Source organism: Pelodiscus sinensis, chromosome 5 (genome assembly GCF_052426305.1).
Source record: "Pelodiscus sinensis isolate ZL-2025 chromosome 5, ASM5242630v1, whole genome shotgun sequence".
In the NCBI taxonomy this organism is placed as follows: Eukaryota; Metazoa; Chordata; order Testudines; family Trionychidae; genus Pelodiscus; species Pelodiscus sinensis.
The window spans coordinates 44,266,356-44,289,434 of record NC_143056.1 but is presented as its reverse complement, the minus strand read 5'-3'; the positions used below and the strand labels follow the sequence as shown (position 1 = coordinate 44,289,434).

General features: G+C 42.0%; 1 protein-coding gene across 2 annotated transcripts in view; it reads left to right on the top strand.

The window, feature by feature from the left end:
- Positions 1-23,079, top strand: part of YLPM1 (YLP motif containing 1) — a 92,198-nt gene that overhangs the window by 16,921 nt on the left and 52,198 nt on the right. For both annotated transcript variants that reach the window (XM_014570825.4, XM_075926867.2), the window contains exons 4-7: positions 2,538-3,427; positions 5,828-8,476; positions 12,674-12,794; positions 16,374-16,836. In XM_014570825.4, the coding sequence (XP_014426311.3) occupies positions 2,538-3,427; positions 5,828-8,476; positions 12,674-12,794; positions 16,374-16,836 (4,123 nt within the window). The remainder of the gene's footprint in view (positions 1-2,537; positions 3,428-5,827; positions 8,477-12,673; positions 12,795-16,373; positions 16,837-23,079) is intronic.

Here is a 23,079-nt window from a genome sequence, read left to right as displayed (position 1 = left end):
GGAGCACCCACAGGGACACACATCTCGAAGAAACATCATTACTGCACCAGGTCAGTAACTTCTTATTTTTGAAAATGGGACTTGTGTGTCTTCGAAAATTTTACAATGAGGATAGCTTAGTTTAGAAATGAAAAGGTTACTTTAAATGGCAGGAATAGAAACAGCTGAATGTGTGCCCTGATTTACTGTGTCCTCTAATACAATAAAAAGTATATTAAAAAAGACAATGAAAAAGTCAAAATAAAATAAATATTTAGGTAAAGCATAACTAATTGTAGAACTTATTGCCTAAAGATATTATTGATATAAATAGATTAGTACGATAAAGTATAAAATTATTGCTCTCTGGGGTCAATAGGATGGTACTGGGTAATTAAGTGGATTGTTGGTGGTTAGAGGAGAGCCTTACACCTTTCCAGTTTCTTTGTGAGAGGGGCTTTGTTCTCCCTTAAAAAAAACCCCTCAGATTATCATGTTAGCGCTTAGAGACTCCAGCTAAGATTGAGCCCCCATTATGCTAGGAATGGTACATACCCATAGGATGTGTCTAGACCTCAGGGTTTTTTTCCCAAAAAAAGTTGCCTTTTTTCCAAAAAAAATTCTCCTGCATCTAGACTGCCGCCACATTCTTTCGATATTAAATTGAAAGAACGCAGAGGGGTTTTTTTGACTGCGGTAAACCTAATTTTACAAGGAAGAATGCCTTTTTTCAAAAAGTGCTCTTTTGAAAAAAGGTGTTCTTGAATGCAAACGGCTTTTTCGAAAGAGAGCATCCAGACTGGATGCTCTTTAGAAAAAGTGGCTCGCTTTTTTGAAAGAAGTGGTCGCAATCGTCTATAGACCATTGTTTCTTAAACCGGTGGAGGTGTGCCATGGAGAACAAAATAGTTCAAAATGGCTGCCCTTAAAGGGGCAGGTGGCCTTTTTTTATTTTGCTCAATAACTTCTCCCAACCCTTCTTCCCCTCCCCAATAACTCCCCCCCCCCCCAACCTTGTTTGTTGTTCAACAAAAAATCCTTGGTGGTCTCCATAAAAAAAAAAATGGTTTGGTGTTCCTTGATCTTAAAAAGTTTAAGAAACACTGGTCTAGATGTTCTCTTTCGAAAGAGGCTTGAAAGAATTTACAATCTAAACAGACAAGACAGACCAGACAAAGGGTAAGCAGCAAAACAGGCACTGAGAGGTGAAGTAACTTATTCAAGGTCACATAACAGGTTTGTGAGAGAGTGGGGAACAGAATTCTGTTCTCCTAAATCACAGTCCAGTGCTCCACCAAGAGGACCTTAGTGTCTCTTTTGTGGATGTGGGTCTGGCTGCAATCATGGAGTCCCAAATCCAATCCTGATTGGATTCTCTGGTCATTACCACAATGCAAATAATACATAACAATGCATCCTTGCTCATTCTCAGACACAAAATACATGGCTAGAGGGGCAACTGGTTTGCTCAACTGTTTCAGACTTGACTACATTGAATTGGCTGGACCATTGATATAGCATTTTTATACTCTCTTGACCAATTATAACAGTAGTCAAATGGGAGATATGAAAAAAGATAATTCAGCCTTCACATTTTTTTTTCTTGTGCAGCTCTTAGTGAATTCTTTATTGATTCATATTTTATGCATAATATACCATGGTTTAATACTTTTTCATTTCATTTTGCAATAGTATGTGTCTGCATGAATAATATGTAGCATGTGGTTATATGCTACCTCTAGCACTCAAGGATTTGAAAGTCGTCAGGAAAAGTATATTAGAGCCAGTAGTGCCCAGGTGAAGGAGACAAGTAAAATAATCATCATGGTTCCTAGGGTAGTACATTTGCATGATTTTACAAGGCAGGGTTAAGGACACTTGCACTTTGGCCACAGCAATTGAGATACAGATGTGGTATAGATAAAATATAGTAAATTTTTAGTGACTCTTGTAGGTTAACAACTGTTATTACAAGCTTAATGACAGATTGTTCACTGAGTTTGCTTTGTTAGACAATCAAGTTAGGTAAAATCAAACTTGGAGGACTACTGCAGTTTACTCAAAATAAGCTTGGTTTAGTGGTCCATGTGGTACTCTGGAATATGACGGAAAGGATATTTAAATTGAATTGGTATGTGGTTGGAGCAAAAAATTAAAGATTCTAGGAAACAAGGCTAATTGCTACCTATATTAAATTATTTGTGAATTGATTTGTGATTTAGTAGGGATGGAGGATGTTACCTAGTAATACCTCCAAATAGTTTGGTTGTGTGCAGAAGTAATCTTCCCCCCACAGCATCTTCCCTTCACCTTGAGTGATGGGGACTTTTCGTATGCAAGTGTTTGTACTTATCTGTCACTAAAATGTATAGGTTGGAGAAACACTAGACAGGATATGTCTATCAGACAGGATGTTTTTATTTCTGTTTCTTTGTAACTCTTCTGTCAAACTTCTGCATAAGCTGAAGGTTGTGACAGAGGTTGATATTCAAGCATGTGGATTCAGAAGGAACTTAAAATGTATTTTGCAGCATTTCTATCTTTTTTTTTTCTTCCAGACAATGTCAGTGGATATGCAGTTGCAGCATTATGAGACACAGCAGAAACAGTTTCAACAACTTTACAAAGAATGGGAGCGTGAATTCCAAGGATGGCAGGATCAGCTTCAGACCTATCCTCATAAAGACCAGCTTCAGGAATATGAAAAACAGTGGAAGACATGGCAGGGACAGATGAAAGCTACTCATTCCCATCTGCAGGAGAAAGTGAACTCGCTTCGAAACATGAAGAATCAATATACTGGAAAAGTTGCTTTACCACCTCCTTTTGTTCCATACTCTCAAACTTCTCAAGAAAGCATGCCTGTTATGCCTTCATCTTTGCCTTCAGCCACCCCTTCACAGGCTCCCCCACCTCTGTCTTCTGATCCTCAGTTGTCTAACTCATCTGAACTCCCACCATCTAGTCCTCAGGTTTTCCAGACTTCTAAGACAACCAGGCCAGCTCTGCTTCCTATCCCTGAATCTTTTGTATTTAAAATAGCTGATGCATCTGAAGCTTTACCTTGTCATTCTGAAATATCTTCATCTGCTGACTCTTCAGACCAAGGAAACACTCAAGTTCATCTGGGCAAGCAAGCTGCACCATTTGTTTCTGTCTCATCTGAACCAGCATCTGAAGAATTGAAAATCTCTTCTACAGTGTCTTCAACCTACGTACCCCCCGCCACTACAATATCTACAACCTACGTAACCCCTGCCACTACAGTGTCTTCAACCTACGTACCCCCCGCCACTACAATATCTACAACCTACGTAACCCCTGCCTCTACAATATCTTCAACCTATATACCCCCTGCCACCAACATTCAGGATAAACCAGTGCGATCAGGTGGATTGCTTCCAGACCCACCCAGAGCCACATATGTAGAAGGACCAAGAGGTCCTAGGTAGGTCTTTTTCCTTTAGTTTGCACGCATTCTCGTTTATACAGATTCTTATACTATTCTCATCACTGTAGTGCCTATAATGCCAGTTGTGAATTGAGCAGTGTAAAAAAAATCGGTCATGTACAGGCAGTCCCCGGGTTACGTACAAGATAGGGACTGTAGGTTTGTTCTTAAGTTGAATTTGTATGTAAGTTGGAACTGGTACATATTGTAGGGGAAACTCTAGCCAAACATTTCTCCAGAGCTCAGTTTTATTCTCCCACACCTCACTTCCCTCAGTCCTTTATTCTCAAGCTGAGGTGTCTGCTGAGAAAAGCCGCTCCACGTCTCCCTGGTCTGCGGGGGGGGGGGGGGGGGGGGCGCTGGCTTCGCGTCTCCCTGGTCTGCTGGGGGGAAGCAGCTAGTGCGGGGTTGCCTCACCCCGTTTGTAAGTAGGGATCCGATGTAAGTCGGATCCATGTAACCCGGGGACTGCCTGTTCTTCATTCTTTGTCATCTCTTTCCAAGGGAAATTTTGTGTGCAGCATAGTGGATTTTATTTTGTGGCTTTTTAAAATTAAATTCTGTGCACTATGTTGATCTGGTCTACACTTAACATAATCATAATCTACCTTGAGGGCTAGGTCTACTGAATTACAGTGCTCAGGGGTATGAATTTTTTACACCCTTCAGTGTCAATCTAAATGTTAACAGAATTTTTTTTCCCATGGACTACTATTTGTTGGGGAAGTAGATTGCCTAAACAAATGGAAAAACTTTTTCTATTAGTGGGGCAAATATCCACACAGTGGCTCTCTCTCCTTTAGTACACATAATGTAGACATGTCCTCAGTGAAAGCAGAATCAGAGACATGAGCCTTGTACATGGGTATTAACTAGATAGGTTACATCTTTCTTGTGAGATTGTCTTGTGTACCCCACGTTTCCCTTGTAAACACAAAGCATGCCTTTTACATCTGCAACAATTTCTCAAATGGAAAAGAGAAAAAAAATTTCCTGGACTTTTAGTTTATTTTAATTCAAATTATCTGGAAACTTAGCGAAAAGCCAGCATTGAATGACAAGCATCACTCTTAAATCCCTAGCAAATACTACGCTAACCATCTGTCTTGGAGAACAGTTTGGAAACATCTGTTTCAGAAATGTTTAAAGTTATCTGTAGGCACAATCACAGATAGGGAAGTTAAAATGCAGGTAATTGTATCAGAGGCAGCAGAATGAGTAGCATGTACTGGCTCCCGGGAAGCTTGCTGCGGGTGCGTGTAACCACAGATTTTCTTTCAGTCCAGGAGCGAGCAGGGTGGCACCTGCGTGTAACTGTAAACATTAACCAATAAGCCTAAGCTTATCAGTTAAATATTTACACAGTTATAAGTTCACATCCCTAATGCATACAAATAAAATATATGAGTTCAGCAAATTACAACTTTTCAAATGATACACATGTATCATTTGCATAAAGCATTTTCCAGTTTTGCATATCGATATTAAGAAGGATATTTTAATAAAGAATATGAAATGCACCATCACAACTTGATTTCCAGCTAAGATTTTAAGTCAACATCTCTTCCGGAACTAGTCCTCATGAGTGAAATTTACACTTTCAGCCACTGCTATGTATAAAAGAATGGTTCAAATGCTGCTGCTCTCACAGAAGCAGGGGGGAATTTTCCATTATGTGTGTATGAATTAGGGATGTTAAATATCAGTTAACTGAATAGTGGATTAACCTCATGAATTCTTACCTGTTCCTCGACTATTCTATAGTTCCCGGGGGTGGGGCCAGCAGCCAGTGCACTCCAGCCCTACTCCTGAGGAGCCCCCTGCTGCTGTCCAGGGCGCCAGGGGTGTCTAAGCTCCCGGACCCAGTGCAAGCTGGAATTGAGCCGGGCTGCCTGCCCACCTGACTCCTAATACACTTTAAATACAGAGCCACACTGGGGTATGTCCCAGACCTAGCACAAGCCAGGACTGAGCCAGGCTGAAGCCTGCTAAAAAATTTACTTGGGCGGCGGGGATTCATGTCATCTATAGCATTAACCTATAAGGTTATGCTTATCAGTTCATCAACCATACTATTACGTCCGTATTATGAACAGTGCCTCAAATAATATGAGACAGTAAGAGACATGTTACATTAGAGCATGATACTGATTATTTTGTGGCTCCTCGTCTAGCTTTATTGCCTAGAGGTTGCTGAGTCTGCAAGTGGCTTATGTCTGTCTCAGTTGTTCATTGTGATATTGAAGCACATATTTCTGTATTTTTGAACTGATTCAATGGGTTTTGCAGAGGCCTACAGAGACCTATGTATGAAAGTGTTTTTATAAAGTGAAAATGTCTTCTAGAGAATTCTCACTAAATTTGATTATTTGAATAAGTTTCTTGTTTTACTTGTAGGTTTGATGGACCTCAGGGAAAAGGCTTTGACAGATTTGAAGGGCCAAAACAGAAAGGGCCTTGTTTTGAAGGCCAGCGCCTGGAAGGGCCAAGGCCAAGATTTGAAGGTCAAAATTCAGATAGACGGTCTACAAGCAAATGGGGGACTATTCCCAGGGGGCCAGCAGCACAGTTTTATATTTCCCCAAATACATCACAGATGCACAGTTCCCGACCAAGTGGGCCACAGTGGAGGGGGCCCAGACCTCCTTTAGGACAGCAGCAGTCTCAAACAGAATCCCGAACAGAAAACAGAGAACCTTTTGCTGATGTGAATGTCAACCAGCAGTTGGTAAATAGAACCCAACCTGCTTCAGTTGCCTTTGATACAGATACAAAGAATTCTGGTCCAGTCAAGCCAGCTGAGGACCTGACAAAAGCTCCGCAGGAACCACTCAAAACTGAAGTCAAAGAAGTTATTCCAGCACCTAAAAAGTGGACTTGGAGTTCTCATGATCCTGCACTGCAGTTAGAAGAGACAAAACCAGCTACTCAACCTCCACCCATTCAGAATAAAAAAACAGTACCACTTCCCAGTACGCCTGTAACTGTGCAGTCTACTATTCCTCCAAGAACAGGAGGAACAGCAGCCTTACTTCCAACCCCTGTAACAGGAAATAAAGACTTGAAATCTACAGATAGTAAATTGCCCGTTTCAGAAAATAGTCAGAGTAAAGGACTAGCTGGGTCAGAAAATAACCAGGGTAAAGGGCTGGTTCAACCAGAAGACAATAATGGCAATTTACTATTAGGCAGAGGCCAGGGGCAGAGCGGACTGGACGACGGCCGAGGCCGGGGGCAAGGCAGACTGGATCGAGGCCGGGGCTGGGGGCAGGGCAGGCTGGATGACGGTCGAGGCCGGGGGCAGGGCAGGCTGGACGACGGCCGAGGCCGGGGGCAGGGCAGGCTGGACGACGGCAGAGGCCGGGGGCAGGGCAGGCTGGACGACGGCCGAGGCCGGGGGCAGGGCAGGCTGGACGATGGCCGAGGCCGGGGGCAGGGCAGGCTGGACGATGGCCGAGGCCGGGGGCAGGGCAGGCTGGACGATGGCCGAGGCCGGGGGCAGGGCAGGCTGGAAGATGGCCGAGGCCGGGGGCAGGGCAGGCTGGACGACGGCCGAGGCAGGGGGCAGGGCAGGCTGGACGACGGTCGAGGCCGAGGGGAGGGCAGGCTGGATGACGGCCGAGGCTGGGGGCAGGGCAGGCTGGACGATGGCCGAGGCTGGGGGCAGGGCAGACTGGATGATAGCCAAGACAGGGGGCAGGGCAGATTGGAAGACTTCCGAGGCAGGGGGCTAACAAACAGAGGTAGAGGGTTACCCAGACAGGCAGCCACCCGAGGCCGGGGGATGGTACAGAGAGTTAGTAGTTGGGAGGAGCAGCTAGACAGGCGGTCAGATAGCAGGGAAAACTTGCCAGATGGGCGCTCAGACAGCTGGGATATAGGACCAGTTGGGCAGTCAGGTAGCCGGGAGAGAGTATTGTCTAGCCAAGAAACAGAATCAGCTGGCCGGGCAGGCAGCAGGGATAGGGGGCAGTCAGGAAGCTGGGAGAGGGGTCCTATCATGCGGGCTGGAAGCCGGGAGAGAGGTCCTGTCATGCGGGCTGAAAACTGGGAAAGAGGTCCTGTCAGGCGAGCAGGGAGTCGGGAGAGGGGTCCTGTCAGGCATGCAGGTAGCCGGGAGAGGGAAATGGGTAGGCCTGAGACAAGCAGTCTTGATAAACCAATCCGTCTAGGAGACAACGCTGAGAAATTATCATTATATCATCGAGAGGAACCAACAAGGGCTCCGTGGAGTCACAAAGAGGAGAGAATGCAAGAGGAGCCTTCATTAGATAGGCGAGATGCCCGTTCTTTAGAGCGCGAACAATTAGATGATTGGGAAAGAGATCGATATTGGAGAAAGCATGACACAGATTTTCGAGATGATCCCCTGGATCCATATGATAGAGATGATAGGTTTCTTTCATTGCCTCCACTATCCCCTCCTCCTCTACCTCCTTTGTCTTCTGATTTTGACAGGCGAGATACTTGGTGGGATGACTGGGAAAGGCCAAGGGAGAGGGAATTGGATAGAGATCTGGACAGGATTGGAAGACCCTTGGATATTTATGATCGAGAATTAGATAGAGAATGGGACAGAGATTACTTGAGACCTCTGGATGACAGAGATACAACAAGTCGTGACCTGGATATTCCCCCTCTTCCACCTTTGCCACCACTTCCACCTTTGGACAGATATCGTGAGGACCGGTGGAGGGAGGAGAGAGACAGGGATCTCTACAACAGAGACCTCCGAGATAGGGGGGAGTTGAGGATCCGAGAGTATCCAGAGAGGCGTGATACATCAAGGGAGAAGCGAGAGTACCTCCCTGAAAGGACTGATTGGGAGAGGGAACGGTTGTCTGATAGGTGGTATTCAGATGAAGTAGAGCGACTACGACCTTTGGAGGATCAGCTTGATCCACCCCTTCCACCATCACGTTCATCTGACATTCTGGGAGAAGAGCCAAACCTAGACCCTGAACAGTCACTTGGAGGAGTAATGGTCCTTAGTCAAAGGCAGCATGAAATAATCTTGAAGGCTGCCCAGGAGCTGAAAATGCTTCGGTGAGTTGGCTAACCTTGTAATTTCTTTAGGGAAAAAGGTTGCTGGTTTATCTGAACTAATCCATAGAATTATATTAAATACTGTCAAGTAGGCTCACAGGGTTTGCTTTATCAGTTTAGATAATTATTGCTTCTGTTTTGACATTATGCCTCTCTCAGTTGTCAATACATGATGCTTCAATGAAGTGCCCCAGGCTAGCTGACCTTTTAAGCCCAAAAGCCTCAGAGAAATATCTGTGTTAGTCTGTAACGTAAACATTTTTTAAAATGAGTGGTACTGTAGCTCCTTAGAGGCTAACAAAAATTTTATATAGTGTCTTCAGTTTTGTGGGCACAACCCACTTCTTCAAATGAGTGGAGCAAGAGGCGCAGAGAGGTACAAAAATCCTAAATTTTAAGCAGAAAAAGGGGGGAGAAAGGGAGTAGAACGAAGAAAAAAAAACCTGTTGATTATAGTGTCTGTGCTAAATGAGGCTAATAGAATGGGCTGTAAGTGTCCAATACTTAGCTTTTGATGTCATTTGGGTGTTGAATATAATGGCCAAGCCCTGCATGAAGGTGTTAAATTTGCAAATGAAGTTGACTAAAACAACTTCCCCTTGTCCACATGTTTGTTGATCCCGTCAAAGAACTCTAGTAGATTAGTACGGCATGATTTCCTTTTACAGAAACCATGTTTACTTTTCCCCAACAAATTATGTTCATCTATGTGTCTGATGATTTTATTCTTTACTATAGTTTCAACTAATTTGCTCTGTACTGACGTCAGACTTACTGGACTGTAATTGCCAGGATCACCTCTAGATCCCTTTTTAAATGTCGGTGTCATATTAGGTATCTTCCAGTCTTTAGGTACAGAAGCTGATTTAAAGGATAGGTAACCAACCACAGTTAATAGTTCCACAATTTCCCATTTGAGTTCTTTCAGAACTCTTGGGTAAGTGCCATCTGGTCCCTGTGACTTAAGTTTATCACTTGCTTCCAAAGCCTCCTGTAATGGCACCTCAGTCTGGGGCAATTCCTCAGATTTATCACCTTAAAAGTGAAATGTTGCCGTGGCGTTTCAAAGGGACACTGTTGCAGGGAGCCCCGGGATCACCTGCGGACTGCCCAGCGTTGCATGGCTCAGATATGGGAACGTCCCCAACATCCTCAGTCATGAAGACCAAAGCAAAGAATTCATTTAGTTTCTTCGCAATAACTTTATCGTCGTTAAGTGCTATTTTGACCTCTCGATCGTCCAGGGGCCCCACTGGTTATTTAGCAGGCTTCCTCCTTCTGAAGTACTTAAAAAACATTTTGCTATTACTTTTTTGATTTTTGGTAGCTGTTCTATAAACTCCTTTTTGGCTTTCTTATTATATTTTTACACTTAATTTTACAGAGTTTATGTTCCTTTCTATTTTCCTCACTAGGATTTAACTTCCACTTTTTAAACAATGCCTTTTTACCTCTCACTGCTTCTTTTACTTGGTTGTTAAACCACTGTGGCACTTTTTTGGTTCTCTTACTGTGTTTTTTAATTTGGAGTATACATTTAAGTTTATATACATTTATATACCTTAATTATGGTATCTTTGAAAAGTTTCCATGCATCTTGCAGGGATTTTACTTTTGTCATTGTACCTTTTAATTTCTGTTTAACTAATCTTCTCATTTTTGTATAGTTCCCCTTTCTGAAATGAAATGCCACAGTATTGGGCTGCTGATGTGTTTTTCCCACCACAGGGATGTTAAATTTTATTACATTAAGGTCACTATTTCCAAACGGTCCAGTTATATTTACCTCTTGGACCAGATCCTGTGCTCCACTTAGGACTAAATCAAGAATAGCCTTCCCCCTTGAAGGTTCCAGTACCAGCTTCTCCAAGAAGCAGTCTTTTAAGGTACCAAGAAATTGTGTATCTGCATCCCGTCCTGAGGTGATGGGTATACAGTTAATACGGGGATAGTTGAAATCCTCCACTATTATCAAGTTTTTTATTTTGATAGCCTCTGTAATTTTCCTTAGCATTTCATAGTCACTATTACTATCTTGGTCAGGTGGTTGATAATATATTACTACTGCTATATTCTTTATTAGAGCATGGTATTACTACGCATAGATATTCTAAAGAACATTTTGGTTTATTTAAGATTTTTACTTCATTTGTTTCTACATTTTTTTCGCATATAGTGCCAATCCCCCACCAGGATGACCTGTTCTGTCCTTCTGATGTGTTTTGTGCCCTGGTATGACTGTCCTTTTGATATATTTTGTACCCATTGATTTGTCCTTATTTCACCAAGTTTCTGTGATTCCTAATATATCAACATCTTCCTTTAATATGAGGCACTGGCAAGCCTCGTGTACTTCAAAAAGAGCAAATCCTAAGGCCCTGCAAATCCATATCTGCATGTATCTGCGTCCTTTGATATGGATGCAGATATTCATGCCTCATTTTTACATATACGGAGGTGGATGCGGGGACAAATGTTGTGTCTAGAACCCTACAGATTTGTGAATATCCCTGGCTCATTTCTGCAGATGTAGAGGTGGATGCGGATACAAATTTTGTATCCACACAGGACTCTACTAAGAAGAACAATGTAGTGAAAGTGGCTTGACATTGGTAAGACTCCTCTGGTGATGCTTTGTGACAGAAGCAATAGTAGAAATATAGAGAATATCTTTTCTTAAATTCAGGTCTCTTCAACTAGATCTCTTCTCCGTGTATCTGACAAGTCTAGTATCAATTAGATACTTGACAGCCAATTGACAGCCAATGCATTTTTCCAAAGCCAGGTGTTAGTAACATTTGGATGTTAGAGTATAGCCAATTAACTGTTTAACCACTAAGCTGATGCTTATCAGTTAATGGTATTGGTTACACTCAGCCAGCTCACAGAGAGGTGGCTTTGCTGCAGTAGGGCAGTAAAGCCACCTCTCCAGAAGCCAGGCGGGCAAGGGCTGGTGGCCCCACTCCTGCGAAGGCTCCACTTAGGCTCTGCGGTATAAAACTTTATACTGCAGAGCCCACAGCGTGGGTAACTCTGTAACTGCTGAGATTTTTAGTGGTTACACAGTTACCCTATTACATGATTTTAACAACCCTAAGTAACACTGGATGTTAGGGGAGCTTGCAGTTGCTGCTGCTGTCATCATTTATTCTTTGTACTGAGATGGCACTTAAGGGTCTCAGTCACAGACCAGTACCCCATTTTGTCAGGTACCTGCAAATACACAACAAAAAGATGATTCCTGCATCAAAGAACTTAGGGGGCCCTGGGGCCAGATTACATTAGCTGGCTAGGGCTAGACTGCTGAACCCAGGCAACAGTGGCTGGATGAGATGCCGGGCCAGGATTGCTGCAGCTGGATCGTGGCCTCCTCTCCTACCCATGCCCACAGCAGGAGGAGGGCCCACCGTCAGCCCTTTCTATGGTCAAATGAGGGCTGGACTGTAGAGCCTGCTCTTGGAATTGGAGCTGGGGACAGGATGCTGCAGCCAGATCGGGACTGGGCCCCAATGGGGCCTTGTTGGCCAGGTAGTTGCAGCCGGAGGCCAGGCCAGGCCAGGCCAGGTCACTGCTGCCAGGCTATTGCAGCAGTCGTGAGGCTGCAGGATCTGTCCCAGGAGAATGGCAGCTGGGGACAGACTGCGGCAGTCAGATGAGGGCTGGAGCCAGGTTGCTGTGGCCAGATGGAGGCATCTGCTGCCACCAGACCCTCTTACTATCCCGTCTGGGAGTGTACACATGTTCCCTACAGTGTGCCCTCAGCCAGCCCTTTAAACGAGCTGAGTGCTCCAGCCAGCACCTGCCACAGCTCAGCCAATTCTTACCAAGGTGAACTGCCTTGCTTTCACATCTGGTTAAAGGTGAAATAGACCCAAAAAAAGATTATATTGACATGAGTAATTATGCACTTCTAAAATTTTGAATTAATTTTTCACTTTAATTTAAAAAGTTGCCTGTATTTTGGGAATGACAAAAGAGCCATATGTTGCTAACCCCTGTTCTAAGCTTTCTCTTCTGATATGCTGGCTGTTGGGTTGCTACCAGCTGCTTATGTCCTAGCTTATCCCAGCAGTAAACTCAGTAGTGAATATTGATTCTTAATAGTGCTAATGTTTTGTTGGTGTAAGTATTGATTCCTTTATTTTTTAATAGTTCATTTGTCATAGAATGGTAAGAGTGTTTGTGATTGATGTGCAGGGAACAAAAAGAACAGATGCAGAAGTTGAAAGAGTTTGTACCTGATACCCAGCTGCCTGAACTGGCATCACAAGAAACTTCTAGATCACAAAGCACCACTACAAGGCCACGTGCTTTTCAGGTAAAATAAATCTGTGCTAAAGAAATTAAATGCTGATGAAAATTCAGATGGGGTGCCTACATTAGTTAAAATCAGAAATCTTGCCGGGAAAGATATTTCCTGGCTTCAGACAATGTAGCTAAGAACATTTAGGTATGTAACTCGTAAAATAATACTTTGAACCTAGTTAAACCTCTCAAACTGTACTTTGGTAATGTACAAACTCATATGGAAAAATAACTTTTGAGCTTGTATTTTATTAGAATAAGCCAGTGAGATTCTGTTTCTGTGTTGGGGACAAGAATGATGTGTCTTATGACCCACTTCTTACAGACCAAGGGGAAGTAAGACATGCATTTTCCAGTATAATAGCAGCAGATCAATTTCTAGCATGCCCCATGGATTTAAATAATCCCCTGACAAAGGAGTAATGTGTTTATCATTGTCTGATGGTGCTGGTGCTCTTTCCTAGCGCTCATTAGATCATAAACCTCACTTACCTGCACTAGAAGAAGATACCTTGATTATACTTTTTTTAGAAGTTAAACTAAGTTGTTCTGTGCCTGTTACCCAGATCGCTCTGTTTGCACACTATATAGCTTTCCCCTGTCCTTCATCTCTTTGTCTTTTTAAATTATCAATTCTTCGGGGCAGGGACTGTGTCCTCCTTTGTGTTTGAAAAGCACCCAGCACAATGCGGGTATAACAACATACTACTTAAATCACAGATATTGCTTTTACTGTTTAAATCACTTTACAAACATGACTGAATGCTATCTGTACCTCTATGAATTAGGTAAATAAATAAATGACACTGGCAGGAGAATATGAATTCCTCTGACCCATTTTATTCTAGGTTGGTTGTTTTCCAAATATTGAAGCAACTCTGCTTCTGTGTTTTTAGCCACTCTGTGGCAAAGGATCTGTGCAGAAATCTAAAAAAGTAATTTTTTTCTTCAATTTGCACAAACTACTTTCCATGTAGTAGGCCTGACTTGATATGAATAATTGGACATGGGTGAGGCCTAATTTCTTGAGAATCAGGATTAGAGAGGTAAATGAATCAGCAGGCTGGAAACAGAATATCTGTACTAAATAAGGTAAAAGGGAGCACCCAGTAAACTATTTAGGAGAGGAAGCTTTATTTATAGTAGGAAATGTACGAGTTGCTGGCAGAGAGTGTTGCTGAAAACAGTTTAATTACAAGTATAAAATGGCCAAACGATGATCACAGCTTTTTCTTAGCAGTCCTTGATTAGGGTTTGTGAGAGAGTGCAGAACATGGTTTACTCCTGTGTATAGTTGTGATTTAAGTCATTTTCAGCATTGGTTCAGCTGGACCCATTGTCAGCAGTAGATACATTTCCTCCTGTAGATGTAGTTTTAGACCTGCTGCTGTTTAGTGGCAGTTCTTCAGGTATCTTGAACATGGAACTTGGTTAATATAAACATACTGGAAGAATACTCTTGGGCAAATATTGCACCAAAAAATAAAAAATCCTGTGCACAATTTTTTAAAATTCTGTTTATAATTGCACCAGTTTCAAATATTTTAGTAGTATATTTCAAAATTCCTGTCAGCAAGTATATCTGTAACAATACAGATGATAAAAAAGATTCAGAAAATGCTTTTTGACAAATAGATTCCTTACTTTACATATTAATACAGAATTTTGAGTAATAATAATTTAAACTACAATACAGAACTGTATTTCCCATCCCACTCAGAAGCAGTGGAAAGGCTTAGCAGAGTCAGGGTTACTGGAGGAGCTGAGAGAGAGAGAGAAGTAGTTATTGGGAAGGAGACTGGGTGTGAACTTAAAGTGGTATTGGATGTGGGTGGGAAAAGTATGATACAGTTTTTTTGTGGGGCGAGGAGGGATGGTTAGGGAACTTCCTCCATGTAGACCCTGGCTAACCTAGCCTGTCCCATTCCATCCGGTATATCTGCCACTGTCCCCCTAGGTCACTCCACCCCCACTCAGACACCCAGTCCCCCCATCCCCGTGTCTCTGCACCCCATCAGCCAGCCCTGTTCCCATGTATCCCCGCACACTTTCCCCCCAGCCCATGTGTCTGTGTCTGTCTGTCTACATTCAACTACTCCCTTTCTGTTATATGGCCTTGCAGCCCATCCCCAATGTGACCCTGTACCTTCACTCCAATTCAACCCCTGCCCCAGTCTGTCCTCCCTCTGTAGCTGCCATGAGCCTCAGTCTGACGCACACGCACACGCGCGCACACGCACACACGCACGCACACGCACACACACCCCCCAAGCCTGTGCTGTTTGTTTCACCAGCTGATCTGATAGGACAAGTGCAGTGAAGAAGTCTGATTCTTTCTCTTCCCTAGCTGTCCGGTGAGCTGCTGCTCTGCTCTTTCACAACAGTACCAGCTGGTGGGGAAAAGCTGGTATTGTAGCTGCTTTCTGACAGTTTTCTGTGCAAAAAAATTAAATATACACACAGCACATTGATTGTGCATACACACAGTGATGCAGAATTCCTCCGGGGTAGAAACTGCTTTGGTTAAAGAGGAAGCTTAATTTGGAACGGTCATTTCGGATAAGAACAATTACAGTAAGCCTTCATTCATATTTGATGGAATAGATTTAGAGGTTTTAAATAGTGAGCACACACCAATCCACCCTCAATGGCTATTCTTTTTGGGATATCAGCATGGAGTTGTGCCCTCCTATGAGAGGGTCTGAAAATGCTAATGGTTAGGAATACAGTAAAACCTGTGTTATCCGGCACTCTTGGGGATTAGGGCATTCCAGTTATCTAAAAAATCTGGTTATTCGAGGATCCCATCAACTTGGGAAAAACTAATGGACAATAATAGTAAAACTCAAATTTTTAATATTGGTAGTTTTGTAGTGTGAGGCAGTTGGTCTCACATTTCTATTTTGAGTTAATTAGTAGTACTTAAATAAACAATTGTTAAGACAGTCATGGTAAATCAAACCAGGCCTGTGCTCCTGAAGATGTGACAGTATTGTGGCTGGGGGCAATGCCAGTTAACAAAGTTTTCTGGTTAACAGAGTGCCGGATAACTAAGGTTTCACTGTATATGTATTAGAGTGTCATGAAAGCATCCTTCTTGGCTGGGACTACAGGTCTACTCAGAGCTAATTTTATCTCCACTGCATTGTCCTGGACGGCCTCCCTGCTCCTGGTGCTCGTGGTCAGTCTCCAGCCCCTTCTGCTCATGGGATTGATCCGGTGGTAGCAGTTGTGTACTCCACTTCTACCAGTTACCCACTAACATGCTGTTCTGTGTGTGCTGAGGAATAAGAGGCAGTGTTAGCAGGCTTGCAAGTCACTCCCTAGAACATGCAGTGCAGCAAGATTGCAACACCCAACAAGAGCAGGACATGCATCCATCTTCATGGAGCCAGTCCCACAGGCAGGAGGAAGTGATCAGAGCTGACCTGACCTGAATCCCGACATTTGTAGTTGGGTCCTGTTATGTTTGGGTCGGGTTGCAAAGCTCTAGCAGGGGCACAAGTTATTCAGAGGGCTTTGTTTACTGTTTTCACATGGGGTGAGGGAAGCTGTTTACAAATCCTTATTCAAACATGTTTCCCATGTCTAGGCGTCTTCTCAGCTGTCATCTGAGACACCAATAGAATCTCAACCCATCAAATCTTCTCCTGCTGTTATTATAAAGCCACCAGTATTGTTCAGGCAGCCCACCCCGGTAACGAGGCCAGGTGCCCCGGTGACAAAACCAGGTGCCCCAGTGACGAGGCCAGTTGCGCCGATTCCTGTGACAACTGCAACCCCAAGTCAGACTCCAGCTATAAAGCCAACATCTGGTGCTGTGAAGCAGGAACGTTGGGATGAGGATTCTTTTCATGGACTCTGGGATAGCAGTGAAGCTAAAGGAGCAAATTTGGAGTATGCATTTTGTAAAACAGAGTCAGGGCTGCCACCCACAATGTCATCTTCTGTGAACATACCTCCTTCGGTTCATACTTCCATTTCATCGTCTGTACCTGCATCGATTTCTAAGCCACCTCTAATTCAACAGACTGTGGATTATGGCCATGGACGGGGTAAGTAATGGAAAAAATAATTTTACCTCTCGTACAGGGCCCTTTAAGCAAAACTTTTTCTTTCTTAAGGGATATGCTCTGAGTGCTATTTACACAAATCTTAACAGAGAATCATTGCATTGTGCAAATTCTGTACATCATTATGTAGTGCCATATATCTCTGAAGTGATATTTCAGACTAGAGAATGGGATCTAGGATCCTGCAAAGTGGGAGGGGTCCCGGAGCTAAACACCTTAAGGAAGGAAATATATTGCCTTGGAAAATGACCTCCCAGTTCAGTTTTAAAACCATTTGTACTCTTAAAGGGTTTTTTATTAGTCTGTTTCTGGCTGTTTTATAACCTATTAGCTAGGACAGTAGATAAAATGGGGCTCAGTCTCCTCACTTATATAATTAGCATGCACTTATGAGTAGGGCCCTACCAAATTCATGATCCCATTTTGGCCAATTTCACAGTCATGGGATTTATTTCATGGTTTCAGATATTTAAATGTGAAGTTTCACAGTGTTGTAACTTGTGGGGTCCCAACCCGTAATAGGATTGTGGAGGAATCACAAGGCTATTGTAAGGAAGTTGTGGTATAACTATTCTTCTGCGCAGCTGCTGGCTGGCATCTCAAGTCTGAAGGCAGCACTCTTGCCAGCAGCACAGAAGTAAGGGTGGCAATAACATATCGTGCCACCCTCACTTTTGTACTGTTGCTGGCAACAGTTCTGCCTTCTGAGGTGGGCGGTCAGCCAGCAACTGCAGAAATTCCTGCAACCAGGGCAGGTTTCCAGAGGTGGTTCTGGATCTGACCATGAGATCAGCCTTTTTAGGGGAAGTGGATCTCCCCCTCTCCTCCCTCCCCCCAGCTTGGCCAGAACTAGCAGCTGGCCCCATGTACACCATAGCAACCCCACAGCTGGGGCATTCCCTGCCCTGCTTCTCCTCATTTCCAGGCTCAGCACTTGAGGGCTAAAGGGACCTTGAGCAGCAGGGGTGGAGGAACATAGTATGTGATCACAGCGCCCTAGCCTGTTGCTTACGGGAAGGCTAGTCCTGCCCAACCTCCACTCTGAGTGATGAGTTGCTTCTCCCCCTGATACCATGCCATTCTCACTCCTGAGTTTTTGCTGGCAATGGAGATGCCTTCAGAGCTGGGCTGCCTGGCCAGAAGCCACTGTATTGTAACTAGTGTAATACAGATACTCTGCATTAAACCAGGACTTTTTAGCTGATTATTAGATCATCTATAATAAAATGAACCACTCTTTGAACCTTTAGAGTAGAACATGTAATGTTATTGTTCTTTTATTATTTGTCTGTGTATTGCCTAAAGTATATGATGTCTTCTGCAAGCAAGAATGAAGACAAATTCCTTTCCCTCAAGAGTTTACAACTTAGATAGTGAATTGACTTCTGTAGAATGATGGGTGGGGTTCAGATTTAATACTGATTTTCCTAATGTTAAAATTTGATATGGAGCTTTTAGTGAGCGTTTATTTCCCCGGTTTTACCCAACTTTAAAAAGAGAGATTCTGCTATAAATGCAGTTACCATTGTAATGAGTGTTGTGGGCTATCTGTCATTATTGTCTCTGCAACTTATCAATACTTATTTGGAGCTGACAGGATCCCATAATTTCAGCATTTTATTAAAAACAACTTGAAAAGTGACTGGAGTCTAAACTGGCTATTTTAGTTACAGTTGTCTGGATGCAGATATCTCTGACACAAGTATAGAGTATGGCTACACTGCAATTAAAAATCCACACCTGAGCTGGCTAAGGGGCTTTCTAATGGTGTAGATCAGCATTTCTTAAACTGTGTTCCGCGGCACAGGCAGTCAGAGGTATGCCGTGGAGAACAACAGAATTCAAAATGTCCTCCCTTAAAAGGGCAGGAGACCTTTTTTTTTCTCAATAACTTTCCCCCTGACCTTTTATTCCTCAACAAAAAATTCTTGGTGTTCCCCATTAAAAAAAAGTACTGTTTGGTGTTCCTTGGTCTTAAAAAGTTTAAGAAACACTGGTGTAGATGTTCAAACTCAGACTGGAGCATGGAATGTAGGACCCTGCAAAGTGGGAGGCATCCCAGATCTAAACTGGGAAATACATTGCCTTGGGAAAATGACCCACCAGTTCAGTTTTAAAACAATTTGTACTTTTATGGAGGGGAGTGAGTGAGTGGAAGGGAGAGAGGGAGGGAGGGGGTTTGTTTGTTTGTGGGAGAAAGGGGTTTGTTTGGGTTTTTTTTTTAATTAGGCTATAAAACATCCAGAACCAGGCTATTAGCTATGACAATAAATAAAATGGGGCCATTTAAAAAAAGAAAAGAAAAAAAGATCCCTTTATTGTCTGTGCCCTAACCGACTACTTCCCACAGTCCCAATCTGTGCCTGCCTGTTTGTGGTTTAGGCTTCTCCAAAACTGTAAACTTCTAGTTTGTGCTGCTGTCCGTAGTTTCTTCAGCCAGAAATCATTACTGAGAAAGAAAGAGAAGATGTATGTGTGTCATTATTCCCCCAGCAGCTGTCCCTGTTTGAATCACTTCCTCCTTTCTTTCCATTGGCATGTACAGTGTACAATATATTTCAGCTTTTGATGGTTAAACTCCCTTTCCTATAATTTCAGCTGAAGTAAGAGATGTTTCAATTAATTTCAGTTAGAACACTTGACTATTTACTTCTACTTACAAAACTTTCAGTCTTGAAACAACTAGCTTTTTAAGAAAAACGTAACTTTTAAAAATCAGAGCTGCTGTGAATTATACAAATTCTATAAAGACCTGCTGTATTTGAAGTTTCATGGATATAAAACGTTTAGCAGACAAAGTAAAAATATTTTTAATTAAAAATTTGAAAATACACCGTTCTGAGATGAAATTTTGTGTTGTATTTGAGCCACGAACATTTAAACTCTCCTAGGAACTCAGGTTTCTGGTGCACTATATTTTTCTGCAAAATAGTCAGATTCTATTCTAATAATAGAACAACATAAAAAGAACTTCACTGCAGATCTGTTTTTCTCCAGTGGCCTTCAGTGGCATATACCTAGAAACAGAAATGTAGACATCAACTTAACTGTAATATAGCTAGGGAGTACCTTTTTGTCTGTACATACTGGATAATAATCATTGATGTACCTATCTTCCATTAATGTATCTAGTTCTTTTTTGAACCCTGTTACAGTCTTGGCCTTTACAATATCCTCTGGCAAATAATTCCACAGGTTGATTGAATTGTATGAAGAAATGCTTCTTTTGTTTATTTTCAATCTGCTGCCTTTTAATTTCACTTGGTGACCCTTTGTTCTTGTGTTATGAGGGATAAACAAAACTCCTTATTTACTTTCTCTACACTCTTCATGCTTTTTCTAGACCTTTATTATATCTTCCCTTAGTGGTTTTTTTTTTTCAACCTATAGAAAGTCCCCATCTCATTGAAATGGAAACTCTTCCATTCCCCTAATCATTTTTGTTCCCCTTTTCTGAAACTTTTAATGCCAATTTATCTTTTTTGAGCTGGGGTGACCTTATCTGTACACAGTATTCAATGTGTGAATGTACCATGGATTTATATAGGGACAGTATGATATTTTCTGTCTTATGTATCCCTTTCTTAATGATTCCCAACATTCTGTTTGCTTTTTTACTGCTGGTGTACATTGAGTGAATGTTTTCAGAGAACTATCACAGTGACTATCAGAACTTTATTCAGTGATAACAGCTAATTTAGACCATAATTTTATATGTATAATTGGGATTATGTTTGCCCATGAGTATTACTTTGCATGTCATCTGCCATTTTGTTGCCTAGTCACTCAGTTTTGTGATAACTATTTGTAACTCTTGGCAGTCTGCTTTGGATTAACTACCTTGAATAATTTGTATTATCTTCAGATTTTGCCACCTCATTCTTTACCCTTCTTTTCCAGATCATTTATGAATATGTTAAATAATACGGTTCCTAGTACAGATCCCTATGGGCAGGGCTCGCCAAGCCGGGGCAAGCCCCACTCGCCAGCTGCGCTGTCTGGCGATCAGTGCATGCGCAGATTGTTCTGTGCATGCACAGATCGCCTGAACCCGGCTCTTCCTGGTTGTAATCTACTTGCCACGGGCAAGTAGATTGCATACATTGTCGAGCCCTGCCTATGGGACATACTTTTTTACTTCTCTGCATTCTGAAAACTGATTATTTATTTCTGCCCTTTGTTTCCTATCTTTTAACCAGTTAGCAGTCCATGAGAGGACTTTCCCTCTTATTCCATGACAGCTTACTTTATATAAGAGTCATTGGTGAGCAACTTTATCAAAGGCTTTCTGAAAATCTAAGGAGACTATTTCCTCTGGATCTGTCTTGTCCACCTAGTTGTTGACTCCCTCAAAGAATTACAGTAGATTTGTGGGGCATGATTTCCCTTTACAAAAGCCACATTGACTCTTCGCATTAACATAACAAATTATTCAGAAGCTTCAGGGGGTAGCCGAGTTAGTCTGTACAGAAAAAAATAACAAATGGTCTGGTAGCACTTTATGAACTAACAAAACATGTAGATGGTGGTATGAGCTTTCCTGGGCACAGCCCACTTCTTCAGCTGTTCCCACAAAAGTTCATGATACCATCTACATGTTTTGTTAGTCTATAAAGTGCTACCAGACCATTTGTTATACATATTATGTTAATCTATATGTCTGTCAATTCTGTTCTTTACTGTAGTTTCAACCAGTTTACCCCATATTGGAATAAGGCTTACTGGTCTGTAATTGGTAGGGTTAGCTCTAGAACTGTTTTTAAAAATTAGTATCACAGTAGCCATCCTCTAATTAGGGTGGATTGATTTAAATAATGGATTTAAATTACAGTTTAAATCATCAAAACTATTGATTTAAATTAAGTTTCTTATTGATACCTATTTACGTATTTCTTTAAACAGTGGTGCAAATCTCATCTCTAAAACATCTTCATTTACAGATCAATACACCATTTTACAATATCTAAGAAGGTATGATTTGTCGCCTTTTTTAGATAACTTGATTTTTATTAATTTAGGGAGTAGTATATAATATTCATTACCTGTTTCAAGCTGCAGATGCAGCAGCAGTACATCAGTAATGGTAAGAACTAAATTATACACACAAATACACTAGCACTTATATTTTATTATATTAAATGTCACATAAATGTTCCACATTTCCAATTGCAGCAGTCTCATGAATTGCTGGCTGACAGCTGTCCTTAAAACCTTTTTTTTTTTTATTTCAAATTTGATTAACTAACAGACAAGTCCTCAGAACACTAACTGTATGGTGTTCTTAAGACTTCTACAACTTGCTCTTGTCTTCCCCATTCCCAGTGCCATTTTGATGCAGATCTGGTTCCAAGGTCCCAAAAAAGATAAGACTGACTGTGTTTAGAGTGCTCTTAATTTTGGAGTAAGCCCATTGAAAACAATATAGTATGGGGTTCCTTTGGGAAAACTGAGTTACGCTGAAGTAAAATAGGGAACAGACTTGTGGCATCACCATTATGGTCTGTGACCATGATGTTCCAAAATCAGAGGCATGTATTTATGTAATATACAATTTAAAAATGACAGAGTAGGAACTCTGTATTTCTCTTTCTGCAGCTTTCTCATTGTATACTTGGGTGATGGATTCTAAACCTAGTTAACTAATTAAACAAGCCATAAACATCAGCTAAACTTTTTTCTAGTGACATAGTAAGCAGCATGGAAATTTTATTGTTAAATCACACTTGTACTAAAAGTCATAGAGAGAGTCTCGAAGAATGATGCATTACAAAGTTGATATGCACAGTTCTTCAGACATAGCCATATCTTCATCCACATAATTTTCTCCCAATAAGCAGTTTTTTCTTATGGCGTTTCATTCTTGCAGGTAAACCCTGCATTATATTCTTGCACTGCTTACACTTGACACTTTTTCCTTTTTTACCCTGGGAACAAATGTATTCAAAATATTCCCAGATAGGGTCTCTCTTATGCCCAGAAGCCATGTGGCAAAAGTGTAGGGGCATATGAGAAGCTGTGTGTGTGCTGAATAATGTTTTCCCTTTTTCTTTCCAGTCCACTCCACTGTTCTTTTCTGTGCTGCCTCCATCCTTTCCTATATATTGTGTGTCTGTCTTTAGACAGTGTCTTAACTAACTCTGCTGTGCTTGGCCCAGGTCCACCACCACTACATAAGTACAGAAAAAAATAGTCCTATCCCACCTGTGTCTGTCTTTGTACATGTTA